Source organism: Stenella coeruleoalba (assembly GCF_951394435.1).
Source record: "Stenella coeruleoalba genome assembly, chromosome: 17".
In the NCBI taxonomy this organism is placed as follows: domain Eukaryota; kingdom Metazoa; phylum Chordata; class Mammalia; order Artiodactyla; family Delphinidae; genus Stenella; species Stenella coeruleoalba.
Genome location: NC_137163.1, coordinates 70101756 through 70118974, shown reverse-complemented (window position 1 = coordinate 70118974; position 17219 = coordinate 70101756). Strand labels below are relative to the sequence as shown.

At 41.3% G+C, this 17219-nt stretch overlaps 2 protein-coding genes across 2 annotated transcripts in view; one reads left to right on the top strand and one right to left on the bottom strand.

The window, feature by feature from the left end:
* Window positions 1-14250, bottom strand: part of CYP7B1 (cytochrome P450 family 7 subfamily B member 1) — a 187905-nt gene extending 173655 nt beyond the window's left edge. The window contains exon 1 of the mRNA XM_079901550.1: window positions 13963-14250. Coding sequence (XP_079757676.1) covers window positions 13963-14075 — 113 coding nt within the window. The 5' untranslated portion in view covers window positions 14076-14250. The remainder of the gene's footprint in view (window positions 1-13962) is intronic.
* Window positions 14251-14487: 237 nt separating this feature from the next.
* Window positions 14488-17219, top strand: part of LOC307176391 (uncharacterized protein) — a gene marked incomplete at both ends in the record, with an annotated part of 105889 nt that continues 103157 nt past the window's right edge. Inside the window, one exon of the mRNA XM_079902420.1 lies at window positions 14488-14837. Coding sequence (XP_079758546.1) covers window positions 14488-14837 — 350 coding nt within the window. The remainder of the gene's footprint in view (window positions 14838-17219) is intronic.

Genomic DNA, 17219 nt, shown 5'->3' with positions numbered 1-17219 from the left:
TGGTTGAGAGTCCGCCTGCCGATGCGGGGGACAGGGGTTCGTGTCCCGGTCCGGGAAGATCCCACATGCCACGGAGCGGCTGGGCCCGTGGGCCATGGACGCTGCGCCTGCGCGTCTGGAGCCTGTGCTCCGCAACGGGAGAGGCCACAACAGTGAGAGGCCCGCGTACCGCAAAAAAAAAAAAAAAAAAAAAAAAATTATAGTTGCCTATAAAGTGGAAGGCAATTTTCATATACCTTCCAAAACAATGTAATTAAGAACATCTGTACCTATTTACTCAACTTTATTAACTTATATTTGGGACTAAAGAAACTGCTCTATAGTAGATCTCTAGTGAACACAGGGAAAAAGCACAAGAACAAATAAAATATGTAGATGTTTCAGGAATAAGACTTTTGCTTGAACATTTTCGAGATCTATGTTTGTCTCAAGGTAAGGCAACCACTGTCCAAGAAGTTAACTACGATACTGCAGAATGCAAACATAAATCGTAAAATGAAGAATGGCATTGCTAAGATGCAGTCTAGCAAGACTATTCTATTATAGATCCCCCCTGTAAAAATCAAGCCCAGGTAGGGCCATTTTGTAAAAAAAAAAAAAAAAAAAAAAAAAAAAGACAACTAGAAGAGCTGATTAAATACAAAAGAATAAGTATCATAATCAGTGAAGAGATGAGAAATTAAGATTGGATCTTCATCAAATAACATGAGAACTATTTACAGAACTGCTACCCAGAAATTTCATGGCAATGGCGCTTCCTCTATTTTATGTGATAGTTTATCTCTCTAGTAAAAAATATATTCAATCCTTGGCTAGGAAATTAACTGCTGAAGTTTTTCCCCTATTTTTGTTTAATTAAGTAGTTGAATACAATATTCAATATGGCACAAAGGAACCTGAATCTACTTGAGATGTAAAATGAGTAACGTCTGAGTAGCACAATAAGGCATTATCGTAGACCATCTGCAGAGCCTTTATTGCTTACTGCTGGGGCTTAAACAGCCTTGTGTCACATTGTTATTATGACTTTATTCCATGGTTCCTAGGAATACTGTAGGATTTGATCTTCTGCACCTTTCTTTTTTGGTTGAAACATCCCACCCACGGAATAAGTTAGAAAAAACTGTGTAGTGGTTGTGTTATTTACAACCAAAGGACTCCATCCACCAATGGAGTGGGTTCCATCTCCAATGTCTCCCTGTACGGTAAATCTAGAGATTAAAATAAGAGGGGAAAGTTCTGTAAATACATATGGAGAATTTCAACATAGAAAGAAAACACTTATTTGAATCAATGCCTTTAGAAAAATAAAAATTTTAAAGACTTAACTTTTGGATTCCTTCCCTTAAAAAGTAAGAGCCACTTTAACTTCAAAATACGTCCTGTTTTTAGAATTGGGGTATTAAGCCATTATGCTGTGGCCCACAAATGCATCAGAGTCACAAATGCTGTGGTCAAACGTCTTCACCCTTCTTCAGTTGACTGGTGATTTCATATGTTCTAGGAATATTTTTATCTTTTGGCGTGATGCTCTATACCATATGGTATAACACACTGACAAGCAAAAAGGGTAGAACTAGTTTGAAATATATACACATATATACACACATATATTTATACATTTATATATTCACACACACATACACTGCATGCATAGTGAAAGAAGTTGCATGTATGCCTACAAAGAAATAAGGGCAAAGTTACACATCCTGCACACAGGACTGAGATTCTTTGTCCGTGTGGAAAACATCATTAAAATCCAAAGCAAGATTGAAAGTTCACTATAGACCTGAAAGCATTCAAGAGATATATCAGAAACACCTACATTTTGCTACATCAAGTAATATTTGAACTGTCTGTAACACTTTTTCACACAATATTTAATGCTGCTTCTCTAAGTGCAATAATAACTGCAGCAGTGACACACAAGTTGCAGAATCCATTTAGGAAAAATTGTTAAAATGGGAAACACACTCAATTATCTTTAATTGATTCCCAGAGGGTGAAAGTATCCTTTCCCTTTGATTCCAGGTTCCCTCAACATGATTTTCCTTTTGAAAACAGTGATCTTGAATCAATTTTTACAAGTTTTCTAGAAGATTAAGGTGTGACACTCAACCTGCTCATTAGTCTTTGTGTCAAGAGGTAGTCTTCCCTAGAAGAAAACACAGAGGAAAAGCTTCTTGACAATGATTTCTTGGATAGGACACCAAATGCACAGGCAACAAAACCAGAAATAAACAAGTGGGATTATGCCAAACTAAAAAGCTTCTGCACAGCAAAGGAAACAATTGATAAAATGAAGAAGCAACCTACAGAATGGGAGAAAACATCTGCAAACCATATACCTGATAAAGAATTAATATTCAATATCTATAAAGAACTCTGACAACTCAATAGCAAAACACCAAATAACTTGATTAAAAAATGGGCAAAGGAACTGAATAGACATTCTACTAAAGAAGACATACAAACGTCCAACAGGTATATGAAAAGGTGCTCAACATCACTGATCATCAGAGCAATGCAAATCAAAACCAGAATGATATATAACCTCACACCTCTATTACATATATATTAAAAAAAAAAAAAAGCCAAGTGTTGGCAAGGATGTGGAGAAAAGAGAAAAGGGAACTCTTGTACTCTGCTGGTGGGGATGTAAACTGGTGCAGCCATGATAAAGAACAGTATGGAAGTTCCTCAAAGACTAAAAATAGAGCTACCATATGATCCCACAATTCCACTTCTGGGTATATATCTCCCAAAATTGAAATAAGGGTCCCAAAGAGATATCTGCACTCCCATGCTCATTAAAGCATTATTCATAATAGCCCAAGACACAGAAGCCACCTAAATGTCCATCGATGGGCAAATGGATAAAGAAAATGTGGTTTATACTTATAATGGAATAGTATTCAGCCTTAAGAAGGAAATCCTGCCCTTGTGACAACATGAATGAACCTAGAAGAAATCATGCTAAGTCAGATAAGCGAGACACGGGAGGACAAATACTATGTCATATCACTCATATGAAGAATCTCAAACAGTCATGGAAGAGAGTAGAACAGTGGTTAACAGGGGATGGGGGAGAGGAAAACAGAGAGGTATTAGTCAAAAGATAACAAAATTTCAGTAATACCATATGAATAAGTCCTACTGATCTATTGTACACCATAGTGCCTCCAGTTTATACTGTATTACACACTTACAGATTTGCTAAGAGGGTAGATACTAAGTGTCCTTAATAACAATAATAAGGAGGGTGGGAAAACTTTTGCGGGCGATGGGTATGTTTATGGCACAGGTGGTGGTGACGGTTTCATTCATGTATACTTATCTCCAAATTCATCAAATCGTATACATTAACATAGACAGCTTTGTGTACGTTAAAAGAGGAAGAGAGAGAGAGACAGACAGGGTCCGGCATGATCCGTCCTGTTCTCTACTGTATCTGAACAAAGGACAGTGTGGACACATGGTGAACCTCAAATCCTCTGCTAAGCCATTAAAGCGACTGGGTGCAAGCGCCAGTAAATGGAATGAGGAAAAACAGGTGTTTTCTCACACTGCCCAACAAATCACTTTCGTACCATCTAGTGTCAGAAGGAGACAACAGCAGGCTAGTACTGCCTGCTTTTTTCGGTCTTAACATATCCTTCTTTTAAAAGCCCAAATGTACGTATTCATAGCTTAGTTAAATTTCTACTAGAAATGCTTTAAAGTCATATTAGATTTCAATACTTTGGTTTTCAGACAAGGGTAAGGGCATATGCCAGAACATTATTGCAAGAAAACTTAAAAAGTAAAACAACAAACACAAATGTTGTTAAATGGCCGGACTTGAAGTCAAGCACTGTGGATCTGAACCCTAACTGCACAGTATTCCAGTTGTATGACTTTGGGAATATTATTTAAACAAGACTTACTTTTTTACCTCTGTAAAATGAGGAAAGTTATTTTGAGGGAGGATTCAATCAATTAAATCTAATAATGGCTATAAAGTACTTGCCTCAGTGTCTTGCGGGCACATAGGAAGCGCTCAAAAGTATTGGCCGCCATTATTACAAGTCAAAAACAATTCTGTAGGACTTCATACTCAACACACAAAAATAGACTGAAAAGTCAACAATATCGTAGTAGCTAATCCAGGTAACTATCCATCATCCAAAAATGTTAATCCCTTCACATCCTGCCCCCAAAGTACAGCACTGCCAAAACACAGGGTCACCACTAGACATGACCAAACAACAAGCCACCTGTCTTCTGGGATAAAGGGGTTGGGGGACCACAGTCCTAAGGGACAGCTAATACAAAGCAATGCTTTCACCAGAGCAATGCTGGTCTCTAATATTTATCAGTAATCATCCCACCATTATTAGTGTTCAGGGTACCAAAGACGAAAATGTGTGTGAATCTATGTGATTGACCAATACCAGGCTCAGCCCTTTCACAAAGGAGCTCTGATCTGTTCAACAAAGCACACTGTCCACCCACACCAGGGAGCAGAAACGTAAGCCCAGTTATACAAATCCAGAACCTAAAGCTGAAAGTTAACAATACGTATTTTTAAACTCTGAATTTTCAGAAGCAGGAATTTTAGGAATTGACTGCACTCCAGCTGCTATGTTTTCAGTCAGGTTTATACTAAAGAATAATCATTGAACCAATATATGCTCTCCACCTGTAAATATTCATGATAGGTAAGCATTTGCTTATGAAATCTTCACTTTCTAATCAAAGTGGCAGAAAATTGACATGTATGACATTTTTGTATACAGTTTGTATATTTTGATATCAATATCTACAATTCTAAAATATTCATATTGGAAATAGATAACAATTACTGCACCAAACCCATTCATTCATCCTTCATTCTTATAACAAGTATTCACTGAGGACCTACTCAGGGCCAGGTATTGTGCTAGTGCTAAAACTGAGGTCAAGCTTTTATAGCCTCTTCTTCATTATCATCAACTATTTAGCATAAAGTTATGAGGAGAAATGACAATGGATTTAAATCCTGTTATGATTGTACTTTTATTAAAATTTCTATTAATTTTTGTATTAAGCAATTACAGACAATTAATCTTTCCACTTTCCTATAGACAAAAAAATGATCCCATCCCAAATCCTTCTATGTTGAAAAAAAATGCCAAAGCCATAAAATGAGCGCTTCAGGTATAAAAATGCACGATATAATAGATGTCACCTTCTCTTATTCAGCAAAGGGGCATTCTATAACTTTGTCCTTTGTCTTTCACAGAACAGTAACCTGAAGTCGTTTCAGTGGGGTTTTACTTTGGATAAAGTACAAAAATATTCTTCTCTAAGAAGCCGTTAATCTTTCCTCTGCAGCTGATGATTCTCTCTGCTCACCTGATTTTGGGGAAATCAGTGAAGTACAGCGTCCTGTTACCGCGGACCCCTTGCACTCCTCAGAGCCACCCTGGGCTTTCTCCTCCAGGCTGTGGGTAGCAGTAAGCAGGGATGCACCTCAATGCCTGCAGCCCACATCACATTTTCCAAAAGATTTTAAAGATGCACAGAGTTACATGGATACATAACAAACATTCAAACCTTACTTGTGAATTGATGGCTAAGGAAGAGAGACATCAATGAATAGCTCGTGGTACTCTGCGAACCTTGGGACCCAAAATTCTCCAATTATTATGTATTAGCATAGACACTGAGTATGTACAAATGTTTGCCTTCTATCCTGCTCCTCGTGGGCCACCAGCAAAGTGATTCCAGTCCCAGTCTTTTCTGCTCTCTGAAACTTCTTGCAAGAGGCTGTATAGTTTAATGCAAAGAGTACGGGGGATCCAGCTGTTGTGTTAGCTTTCTGTGGCCACTGTAACGAATTACCACAAATCTGTGGTTTAGACAATACTAGTTTACTATTGGGTGGTTCTGTCGGCCAGTAGTCCAAAATGGCTCTCCCTAGGCTAAGATCAAGGTGTAAGCAGGGCGAGATTTCTTTCTGGAGGCTCTAGAGGGGAATCTGTTTCCTTGTTTACCCAGCTTCGAGAGCCTGCCTGCATTCTTTGGCCTTGGCACTCCTTAATCCATCTCCAGAGCCAGCAACAGTCAACTGACCTCCTCTCCTGCCTCCCTCTTCCAGGTTTAGTGTGTGATTACATTGGGTCCACCCCATAGTTTGGTATCACCCCCCATTTTAAGGTTAGCTGATGAGCAACCTTCATTCCACTTTGCAGAGTGACTTATTCACAGGTTCTGGAGATTAAGTGTGAAAAACTTAATCTCCAGGATCGTCACTTTGAATGACACACAACTAAACAGCAACGTATGTGTTTTTCAAAACTTACCTGTTCCACTAATTACACAGTGGGAATACTCTCTATCTTCAGGAACTTTTTTTTTTTAAGTTACAAAATAAAATAGTGATGCAGCCTGAAATGTCTCAAATGGTAACAAGACCAATCCAAACTCCGCAGCTTAGTAAAGGTAAGTGTAGCACCCTGCAGGAATTGATCAGTCATTTAATCAAGAGTCACAAATGTGCCTGGAGATGTCCCTATCACCTCCTATGTAAAAACATAAAAATCCACCTGTTAAATCAGCATTCTTCTGAATAGATAATGACTTTGCTTTCAGCTGCCCACATCCTTATCCTACATGTTCTTATAAGAAAAAGGGAAGAAAGAAGAAAAACACCCACTAGTGATGACAACCTAGTTCCTCTCGCTTTCTAGGCAATGGTAACAATGTGAGGGACCTGGGGCACCAGGGGCCGCCTTGGGGAGTAATTAAGTGATTAGAAAGAAGAAAATTGACTTGTGTGATACCGTTATGTCAACAAACCAACATTTCAAAACAACGTGTTACCTACATAACCTTGACAATTCATAACTCAAAAAAGATCACTGATTGAATTTTTACATTGACTAAAATTCATCTTAAAAACATGTAAATCTTATTTCTTACCAATTACAGCATTCTGGAGGTGTGGGGATTTGTGTGTTGGGGGAGAAGGATGAAAGAGGGAAGTAAACTCATCCCACTTTTTTTCCCCCTAAACAGCAACTAAGAGAAAAGGATCTTTGGGAAGAACCAAGGAAGCCTAATTGTGCAAGCCAACTGTCTTTCAAGTGACTTCACACTTTACAAAACGTGTTCACGTTTCTCATGCACTTTGCTTCTCGTATCTACCTTGTATGGTCGCTGTTAATTCCATTTTCTATTAAGGAAGATGACGGAGAGATTATTCAGAGGTCACAGAATGTGGACCCTTTGAATCTCCGAAGGAGGGGGACTCTCTTTGATGTCATCCAGAAGATGTCATTTGTGAGGTGTCCTCTCCTGGGTTCAAATCATTTATTTATTTATTTATTTAACAACTTTATTGGAGTATAATTTCTTTACAGTGTTGTGTTACTTTCTGCTGTATAACAAAGTGAATCAGCTATATGCATACGTATATTCCCATATGCCCTACCTCTTGCGTCTCCCTCCCACCCTCCTTATCCCACCCCTCTAGGTGGTCACAAAGCATTGAGCTGATCTCCCTGTGCTATGCAGCTGCTTCCCACTAGCTATCTATTTTACATTAGATAGTGTATATATGTCAATGCCACTCTCTTACTTCATCCCAGCTTACCCTTCCCCCTCCTCGTGTCCTCAAGTCCATTCTCTACGACTGTGTCTTTATTTCTCTCCCGCCCCTAGGTTCATCAGAACCATTTTTTTTTTAGATTCCATATATATGTGTTAGCATACGGTATTTGTTTTTCTCTTTCTGACTTACTTCGCTCTATGACAGACTCTAGGTCTATCCACCTCACTACAAATAACTCAATTTCGTTTCCTTTTATGGCTGAGTAATATTCCATTGTATATATGTGCCACATCTTCTTTATCCATTCATCTGTCCATGGACACTTAGGTTGCTTCTGTGTCCTGGCTATTGTAAATAGAGCTGCAATGAACACTGTGGTACATGACTCTTTTTGAATTATGGTTTTCCCAGGGTTTATGCCCAGTAGTGGGATTGCTGGGTCGTATGGTAGTTCGATTTTTAGTTTTTTAGGGAACCTCCATACTGCTCTCCACAGTGGCTGTATCAATTTACATTCCCATCAACAGTGCAAGAGGGTTCCCTTTTCTCCACACCCTCTCCAGCATTTATTGTTTGTAGATTTTTTGATGATGGACATTCTGACTGGTGTGAGGTGATAACTCATTGTAGTTTTGATTTGCATTTCTCTAATGATGAGTATCCTTTCATGTGTTTGTTGACAATCTGTATGTCTTCTTTGAAGAAATGTCTATTTAGGTCTTCTGCCCATTTATGAATTAGGTTGTTTGTTTTTTTGATATTGAACTGCATGAGCTGCTTGTAAATTTTGGAGATTAATCCTTTGTCAGTTGCTTCATTTGCAAATATTTTCTCCCATTCTGACGGTTGTCTTTTTGTCTTATTTATGGTCTCCTTTGCTGTTATGCCCACCTCTTAATCCTTAATCCCTAACTTAAATATGCTACCTAACATAGCAAAAAGGATTTTGCCAATGTGACTGAATTAAGGAACTTGAGATGGGAAGCTTATCCTATATTATCTGGGTGGGTTCAATGTAGTCACTAAGGTCCTTATAAGAAAGAGGCAAGGGTTTCCCGGTGGCGCAGTGGTTGAGAATCTGCCTGCTAATGCAGGGGACATGGGTTCGAGCCCTGGTCTGGGAGGATCCCACATGCCGCGGAGCAACTAGGCCCATGAGCCACAACTACAGCGCCTGAGCGTCTGGAGCCTGTACTCTGCAACAAGAGAGGCCGTGATAGTGAGAGGCCCGCACACCACAATGAAGAGTGGCCCCCGCTTGCCACAACTAGAGAAAGCCCTTGCACAGAAACAAAGACCCAACACAGCAAAAATAAATAAAATAAATTAATAAATTAATAACCTCCTACCCCCAACATCTTCTTTAAAAAAAAAGAAAGAGGAGTGTCAGAGTCTGAAACAGAGATTGGAGTTCTGGTGACCTCAAGAAGCTGGAAGAGGCAAGGAAATGGATTCGCTCCTGGACCCACCAAAAGGAATGCAACCCTACCGACACCTTAACTGAAGCCAGTAAGGCCCATTTCAGACTTCTCATATCCCGAGCTGTAAGCTTAAAAACTGTGTGCTATTGTCCTTTCCCCGTGATACTTTCTGTAAACACTTTCCCCTATTCATTATAAACTTTTAATTCTGTTTTAAGTGTGCTCTTCAGGAAGCATAATATTTAGTGCCAATTTTTATTTCATTTATTTAAAATAATTTAACTATTTTATATTTATATTCTATTGTTTTGGTAGGGCTGATTTTTGTCCTTTTTACAGGGGATTGGGAGGTAGGGAAAGAATAGTAGAGATGTGTTTGTTTTCAACTCTGCCTTGCTACAGACTCTGCTTTTATATGATGTTGTCTTCTAAAATAAATTGGAAAGTATGTATCTATATTTAAGTCTATTATTAGTAAACAGTGACTTTTTAAAAACATGTATCTAATTATTGGACAAAAACATATTTCATATTTTATATATATATCCACATATATATATATCATATATATATCATGACTTTCTGGTAATGAACTGGGTTTCCTAGCACCACCCAAATCTTATCTTCTAAGTTAGAATCCTATTACTACACTGACCCCGAATGCTGGTTCTTCTAAAAAGAAAAAAATGATTAAAAACATTTTAAAAGAATTTATCAAAGTTTTATTTTAAATGTATCATTCTTTTTGTCTTATGAAAGAAATACGTATGTATTATGACAATCTAAAAATATAAGCATGAAAAAGGAAATAATAATCATTTCACAAAAAAGATATCACCTAGATATAATCACTGTTAGAAGTCTGGGTTTGGGTTCCAGTAATGGTGAGGTAGCTTGAAATAACCTAACATTTTCACAGATAGCAAAAGACAAAACAAACAAACAAAAAATGATTTAAATGCACTAAAGAACAAGCAAAAGAAGGCAGATACTGAAGGGGAGTCAACCCTTAAAGAACAGACCCATAATGAATTAAGTCCAGGGTAGACAGCATTTCCTCTGACCCGTCTGCAAGGGGGAGAGACAGCTGGAACTCAAGCAAAAAGCTACAATATTACTGACTGAGGTGTCAGAGTTTGGGATACTGAAGTGGCTGGAAGTCAAGAAGAGAAACCTAGAAAAACATGCATATAGACACCCTTCAAATTGTTGGCCAAACCTGGAAGTGTGCATCTGTGGAGGAGACTTCAAAGAGCCCTGTGGAAAGCATCAGCTGCAATATTCAAAGAACTGAGCAGAGATGTCTGCTGCTGCCCACTGCTGGGGAGACAGGAGTTTAGGGTTTGAATCCCATCAAAGAAAAGAAGCTTGGTAAATATCCTGAGCTTTCCACAGACTCATCTTTATAAAGGATAAAACTAAGCTTCCCCCAAGTTCAAGAGAATCGGCCAGAAATACATCTGCACACTAAAACAAAATGCAACACTCTTCAGGGGAAGACAATAAAATGCAGAATCTAGAAAGATAGGGTTTATAAACTAACAGACTGGCCACATCAGACATAGGTGAAAATAGCGAGCAACTGGAACTCTCATATAGTATGTACTGGTGGAAGTGTTACAAAAGTACAATTACATTGGAAAAATGGCATTTTCCAAAATGGGTGTGAGTCTAAGTCTTTACCCTATGATCCATCAACCTTCTCATAGGTTTCAGGATTTTAACCCAAGAAGGAACTAAATATATGTCCACAAAGAGTCTTGTAAAAGAATGTCTACATATGCTTTATTTGTAATGGTCCCGGACTGGAAATAACTAAAAGTCCATTAAAAGGACAATAGATGACCAACTTGTAGTAAACACATACACACACACATACATAACAAATGTAGTATATATATATATATATATAGTAGATATATACATGTATATACCACAGTTTATATAGAGAGAGAACATAAACTACTCTGCAATGAAACAGAATGAATGAATTACTGATATATGCAACAACATGGGTGAATCTCAAAACCATTTTGTTGACAGAAGAAAGCCATACACAAAAGAAGATACTGCATAATCCCATTTATAAGAAGTTCAAGAACAGGCAAAACTAAATCAGAGCTCAGGGGTGGGGACTAACTAGAAAGAGGTGTGAGAAAATATTCTATTTCTTGACTGGGGTGACGGTTACACGGGTGTCTACATGTATGAAAACTAATCGAACGGTACATTTAAAATCTACACATTTCACTGTATGTAAATTTGCCCCCCCCCAAATGTCTGTGGTATATCCTTGCAGCCTTTTATATTTTTAAGAAAGATAAACACAACCCCTGACATCGAGATGCCTGCTTGGCACTCCTAATGCGGACAAAAAGTGTTGCCTGCCATTCTAGTAAACAAAATGCTGTCTAGCCACCAGCCACTGTAGCCACCCCTGACCGTGTGGGGCACTCTGGGGGGAATTCAGGATGGAGAAAAACAGGATGCTGGCCCCAGGTAGTGAAGATACATATATAAGAAATCATTTCAATGAGCCTGGACTCTTGCACCTTCCCATACGTAGAAAAGTACTAAAATCGTTAACTTGAAATGTCTGTTTTTTTGTGATCAGCAGTAATCTTTTGATGTTCAACTGTATGATTTTTTTTTTTTTTTTCAGCAAAAACTCCTATATATCCTGGCGCCTCTCTTGCCTCTTCGGAACAGTTCCTCAGAGCTACCTGAGAGGCTGTCTTCTGGGCTATATAGTCTTCAGTAAGGTTCCGGGATACAACATAACTCACAACTTTTAGGTTCTGTATTTCTCTTCAGTTGACAGTAGCTACCACACTTCGCTCTTCTGATGAACAGAAACAATTGCACAAACATTAAGCCGTTCTTAATAACAAACATTTAAGTGATCAAAGAAAGCCACGCTGTGACTATTATAAAGTCAAAAACGAGATAAATCCATAATCATGTCTAAATACTGACAAAAATCATGAATACTAAGTCAATAAAATGACCAAATATCCCCCAAACCTTGCTAATTCTAGAGTCTGTTGCTTACTTACTAATTGCTGATTCAGCCTCAAAGCATTCCTCTCGCCTCATAGAGGAGATTAAGGTTTCCAGTCATAGACCAGCCCCAGCTTTCTGAGAGCAAAAGCTTGCTTCCTGGAACCTTCCCCCAAATCACATAACACAAACCCAAATGCCATAAATAGGTCCTTTCTACACTCTTTTACCCAGAATGAATGGCGTGTGTTCCTTCTAGTTGCCATAAACAATAACTCAACTTGTTCCACTACAGGTGTGTTCCTAGCAGTCTTTGGCTGGAGGTCATGGACACCATGTATACGAACAGTGTTTTTAAATTTTTTTCACTTAATGTATCTTGAATATGGCTTTCTATGTCTTCATATAGTCTACATTATAGTTTTTTATGGCTACATAACTTTCTACTACTCGGATATGCTAGAATTTCTTTAACTAAACCAATATTTTTCAGAAATCTAGGTTTTTTTCCTAATGTTTCACTATTATAAGCAGCCCTGATGAGCACTGAGCTGGTGAAATCTTTAAGGACCTTCACGATTATTTCACCTGGAGCAATTTCTTTAAATAAAACTACTGGAATTACTGGCTCAAGAGATATGAAACAATACTACATTGCACTCTTGTCTGAATATAAAATCTTAGCTACTGTAGGACAGACAGCACTTCAATCCACTTCAAACAGGCTATCATGCCCATTAACTTTCAGCTTCACTCTTACCAATTCTGCATCTTGTCAACTCTGATGGTCCTTTGTCCTCAACACACTAGACTTCTCAGCAGCATCTGACACAGGTAACTCCCCCTACTTGTTTAAATATGTCCTTACCTAGCTTCTGGGACACCACATTCACTTGGTTTTCTTCCCATGCCACTGGCCCCTCCTTCTCAGTCTCCTTTGGTGGTCCTTCTTCTTCTGCCAGACTCTTCAACAAGGAGAGTGGCCCGGGCCCCCTACTTTTCCATCAAACTTTTTCACAAGGTGACCAATCTATACTCATGATTTTATGTTCCATTTTCATATTTGTGACTTTCATAATTAAATATCCTCCCCGGACCTCGCCACTGAGCACCAGAAACACAGACTTCACTATTTATCTAACACGTCCCTCCAAATCTGCCCTACCTCAGCGAACGACACCACACACTCCACCCAGATGATCAGACAAAAACAAAAAACAAGGGAGGAAAAAAAAAAAAAAAGCTATGAAGAAGAACCTGATAGTATGAAAAGTGACCCGGTTAGAAAAGACAAAGAGTGATTTCAAAGTGAGTGCTTTTATGTTGAACTTCTCTTGTTTCTCCTTCCACATTTCAAATCAGATAATGAAGTGACACACTTCTGGGTTTTGGTGTTAATATGTTGTTTATTCTGTTCTAATGAAAATAACGGAGTAAATGTATAAAATACACATTATAAGTCCTCACAAAAATCCCATGAGGTGCATTTTTTCCAGATGCGGACCAGTGGTAAACTGAGGCACTGACAGGCACCCAGAGGTACTGCTCATACCTTACACTGGCATTTTCCTAAAACATTTCACTTTTAGTGGAATGAAAAGAAAGAAAATTCCGCTTCCGAAATACTCTATGAATGCTAGGCCACAAAGCATCAACTCACTGCAACAAGGCAGCAAAACGTGTCTGGAAGCCATGCGTGATGCATAACGTATAATGCAAACCTAGGGCAGACTACAACCGAGCCGGAGCAGCAAATCGAATTGGTCCCCACGCTTGCATACGTGTGCGTGTGCCTGGGAAAGAGGCAGACGAAGCCTTTGTCTTTACACACGACCCCCAGAGACGCCGGCGCCCGCAGTCATGGAAGGGGCTCCCTGGACCATCTGGGTCGCGCGCGGTCGCGGGGCCCACGACGCATGCGTGACCCAGGCGCGAGGCTGCTCGGCCGGGCGGCTGGGCGCTTACCTGGTGCGCCGGGCGTGCAGATACAGTACCAGCAGCAGCAGGGCCGCAGCGAGGACCAGGCCCGGGGGGCTGAGAGGCCGCGGCAGCCACGGCTCCAGCGAGAAGCTGCCCATGCCCGCGGCCACGTCTTCCGCCGTCCGGATCGCGCGCGGCCGCGGGGGGCGGCCCGGGGTGTCTCTCCGAGCTGCGCGGCCGGCGAGTCTGCAGCCGGCAGAGGGTCCCGGGACGCTGGCCTGGCGAGGCGCCGCCTGAAATGTCACCGAGGGCCCCCGGGGCCGAGTCTCAAAGTTCCCGGACTCCCCTCCCCCGGCCCACCCCCTCCCCCTCCCCCCCACCCATGCGCACCGCCCCGCTCGGCCACCGCCTCCCGCCCGGCCGCCTCTGGAAAACTGCGCGCCGCCCACCCCCGCACCCCCGCCCCCGGGGCAGGAAGAAGGGCTAGAGAAGAGGGGGAAAGTGGCTAGGATTTCCCAAGCTCGAGCCGCTGAAGGCCTGAGGGAATGGGATTTCAGTTCGGAGTTGGAAATGAGTCGTTCGGGTCCGTCATCCCCTCGCCCGCGCCCCGCGACCGCGCTGGCCCTCGAAGAGGGTTGGGACTGTGCCCGCTGCGCCCTGGCCCCGGCGACCTCTTCGGCAGCCCCTTCCTCCCCGCCCCCAGCCGGCGGGCTGCCCGCGCGCCCGCGCTGCCCTTCGCGCGCCCGCGCCCCCCCCTTCCACGCCGCGCTTCCCTGCTCGCCCCCGCGCCTGCTGGGCGCCGAGGCCAGTCCCAGAGGCCGGCAAGACAGGGACCAGAGCTGGGCCGGGAGTCCCCATGGGACACACCATCCAGGAAGAGAGAAGACAGAGGAAACGAGCTATTGCAAAACGACGCTAAGGTACTACGACATAAGTGGTACAAGCCCCGCAGGTTGTCCTTAGAAAGGATGAGGGAGAAACTTTGAAAATGTCTTTTCCTGAGTAATGACCATTCACATTACTTCGCACGTGTGTATTTACTCTCCACACCAAACTTGGAACGTAAGTTTTAGCAATGTATTAGAGAACATATAATGAGGCTCAGGTTAAGGTAACTTACCCTGGTCCCTCTGTTGATAAGTAATTAAAAAACATTCTAGGGCTTCCCTGGTGGCGCAGTGGTTGAGAGTCCGCCTGCCGATGCAGGGGACACGGGTTCATGCCCCGGTCCGGGAGGACCCCACATGCCGCGGAGCGGCTGGGCCCGTGAGCCATGGCCGCTGAGCCTGCGCGTCCGGGAGCCTGTGCTCCACAACCTGAGAGGCCCACGTACGGCAAAAAGAAACAAAAAAAACCAAAAACCATTCTAACCAAGGCTATTCCAGTGCCACTGTGTTCTTTCCTTTATGCAAGATTTTATTTGCGCAGTTCTCAAGACTATTACAGCAGCTTCACAACTGGTCTCCGTACCTCTGACCTTTGAGTTTTCCAGCCCATCCTCTCCATTGCCACGTCCCTAAAGCACAGACCTATCCAGCTTTGACCCTGTTCGAAACTCTTTCTGGTTGCCTTTGCGATAAAGATAAATCTTCATCCTGCAATGAGAAGCCTCCACAATTTGTCTCCATTCCCATGGCTAGGACAGTTCCATATACAAGAAAGCTTGAGCCACAGTGTCCCTCACAATCAGCCCTTTCACACCTTGGCTTATGACATTCTCTCTGCCTGAAAAAGTTTCCTCTCTCCCCTAAATACTAAAATTCTACCTACCTGTCAATGCCCAGTTCAAATACCACTTCCTTCTAGAAATTATTCCTTACTCTTGTAATTAATCTCTCCCTCCTCTGTACTTTTAACACTGTCTCTGCTTTTGACTCCATCACATTTTCCCTCTCTATCTGAGTTATTTCTGTCTATGTCTGTCTGGCCAGCTATAGAAGGTGAGAATCATCTCTTAGACAACTTTGTCTGCAACTACTCTCCACCTCCTGTCACCCTGGCCCCCGACGCTGGAGTTGAGGTACTGTAGTTGGAAGTACTTTGCACGTGCCTGGCCCTTGGTCCATGCTCCAGAACTGAATTACTGCTGTGTTGCTGTCCTTGGCCTTAAAGCTGTGAATGGCTGGGCAAGCATGAGAATTCTAATGTTTATGAGTTTCTTCATCTGACTTTTATTCCAGGGTTTTCTACTGCCTTTCCTTTCTCCTGTCATAGATTCAGTTTTCCAGGAAATCAGGGTACAGTGAGCCAACAGCTATTCTGTCTCCTCCAAGAAAAAGCAAATTGGTTTCCATCACTACCTGGCCAGCAGAGCCAGCATGCAGGATGGTATCCATGCCGTGCCTTTCTGTACCCACTGCAAAAAGTGCCTCTCACTAATTTTCACGAGAATCCTCAACTTTTATACTTTAGTTTTCCATTTGATCTCCTGGATGACTCTTCTCTTTGAAAACAGAGGTTAAAATGTTCAGCATTAATCAATTTGTTGAACATTTACCATGTGCCAAGCACCATGCTAAACATTTTATTTTATAACATTAATAACAGAAAACACCTGCAGTTAATCACAGTGTCTTATGTAGGTGGAAGGAAGAATACTACACTGTCACCTACTAGATTTGGTTAGCGACTGTGTCATCTCCCTATGGTATCTTACTTAGAATGCTTTATGGTATTCACTTAATAAATTTTGAATATATGTTTCTTTTGTGTTTTCCACTTCGGCTGAAAGGGGGCTCCATGCTGTAAACTGACCTGGTTGAAATAAAATCTAAAGACCTCTTTTATTCCTCTTTTGCTTTTGTAGCCCAATATCAGCATCATGATATTCAATCCAGTTCAATTTATTTTACCTCCAAAACGTGCCTTTATTCCCATCACTTCTCTGACAGAGATGACTAGTTGACCCTCCATGTCTGCTTCCCCCTCCTTCTCAGTAACAGGCTTCGATTTTTAACTGAGCCCATGGCTGTCCATTATAAAGACTGCTTTCCCAGCCTTTCTTGTAGTTAGAAGTGACCATGCAACTGAATTCTCACCAGTAGGCTAAGTTTCAGGTGTTCCTTCAGGGAAGTGGCATTAACAGGAATGGTCGGGCCCTTTGCTTCCTTCCTCTTTTCTGCTGTTTAGAATATAGACACTATGCCTGGAACTCAAGCAACCATCGGAGCACGTATAAGTATGTCCCAAATATTGCATTCAGTATTATTTGCTGTTAATATGAAATTCAAATTTATCTTGGGATTCTATATTTTTTTTGGTTAAATCTGGTAACTCTAGTTTAATTTCAACACAGGGGTTCA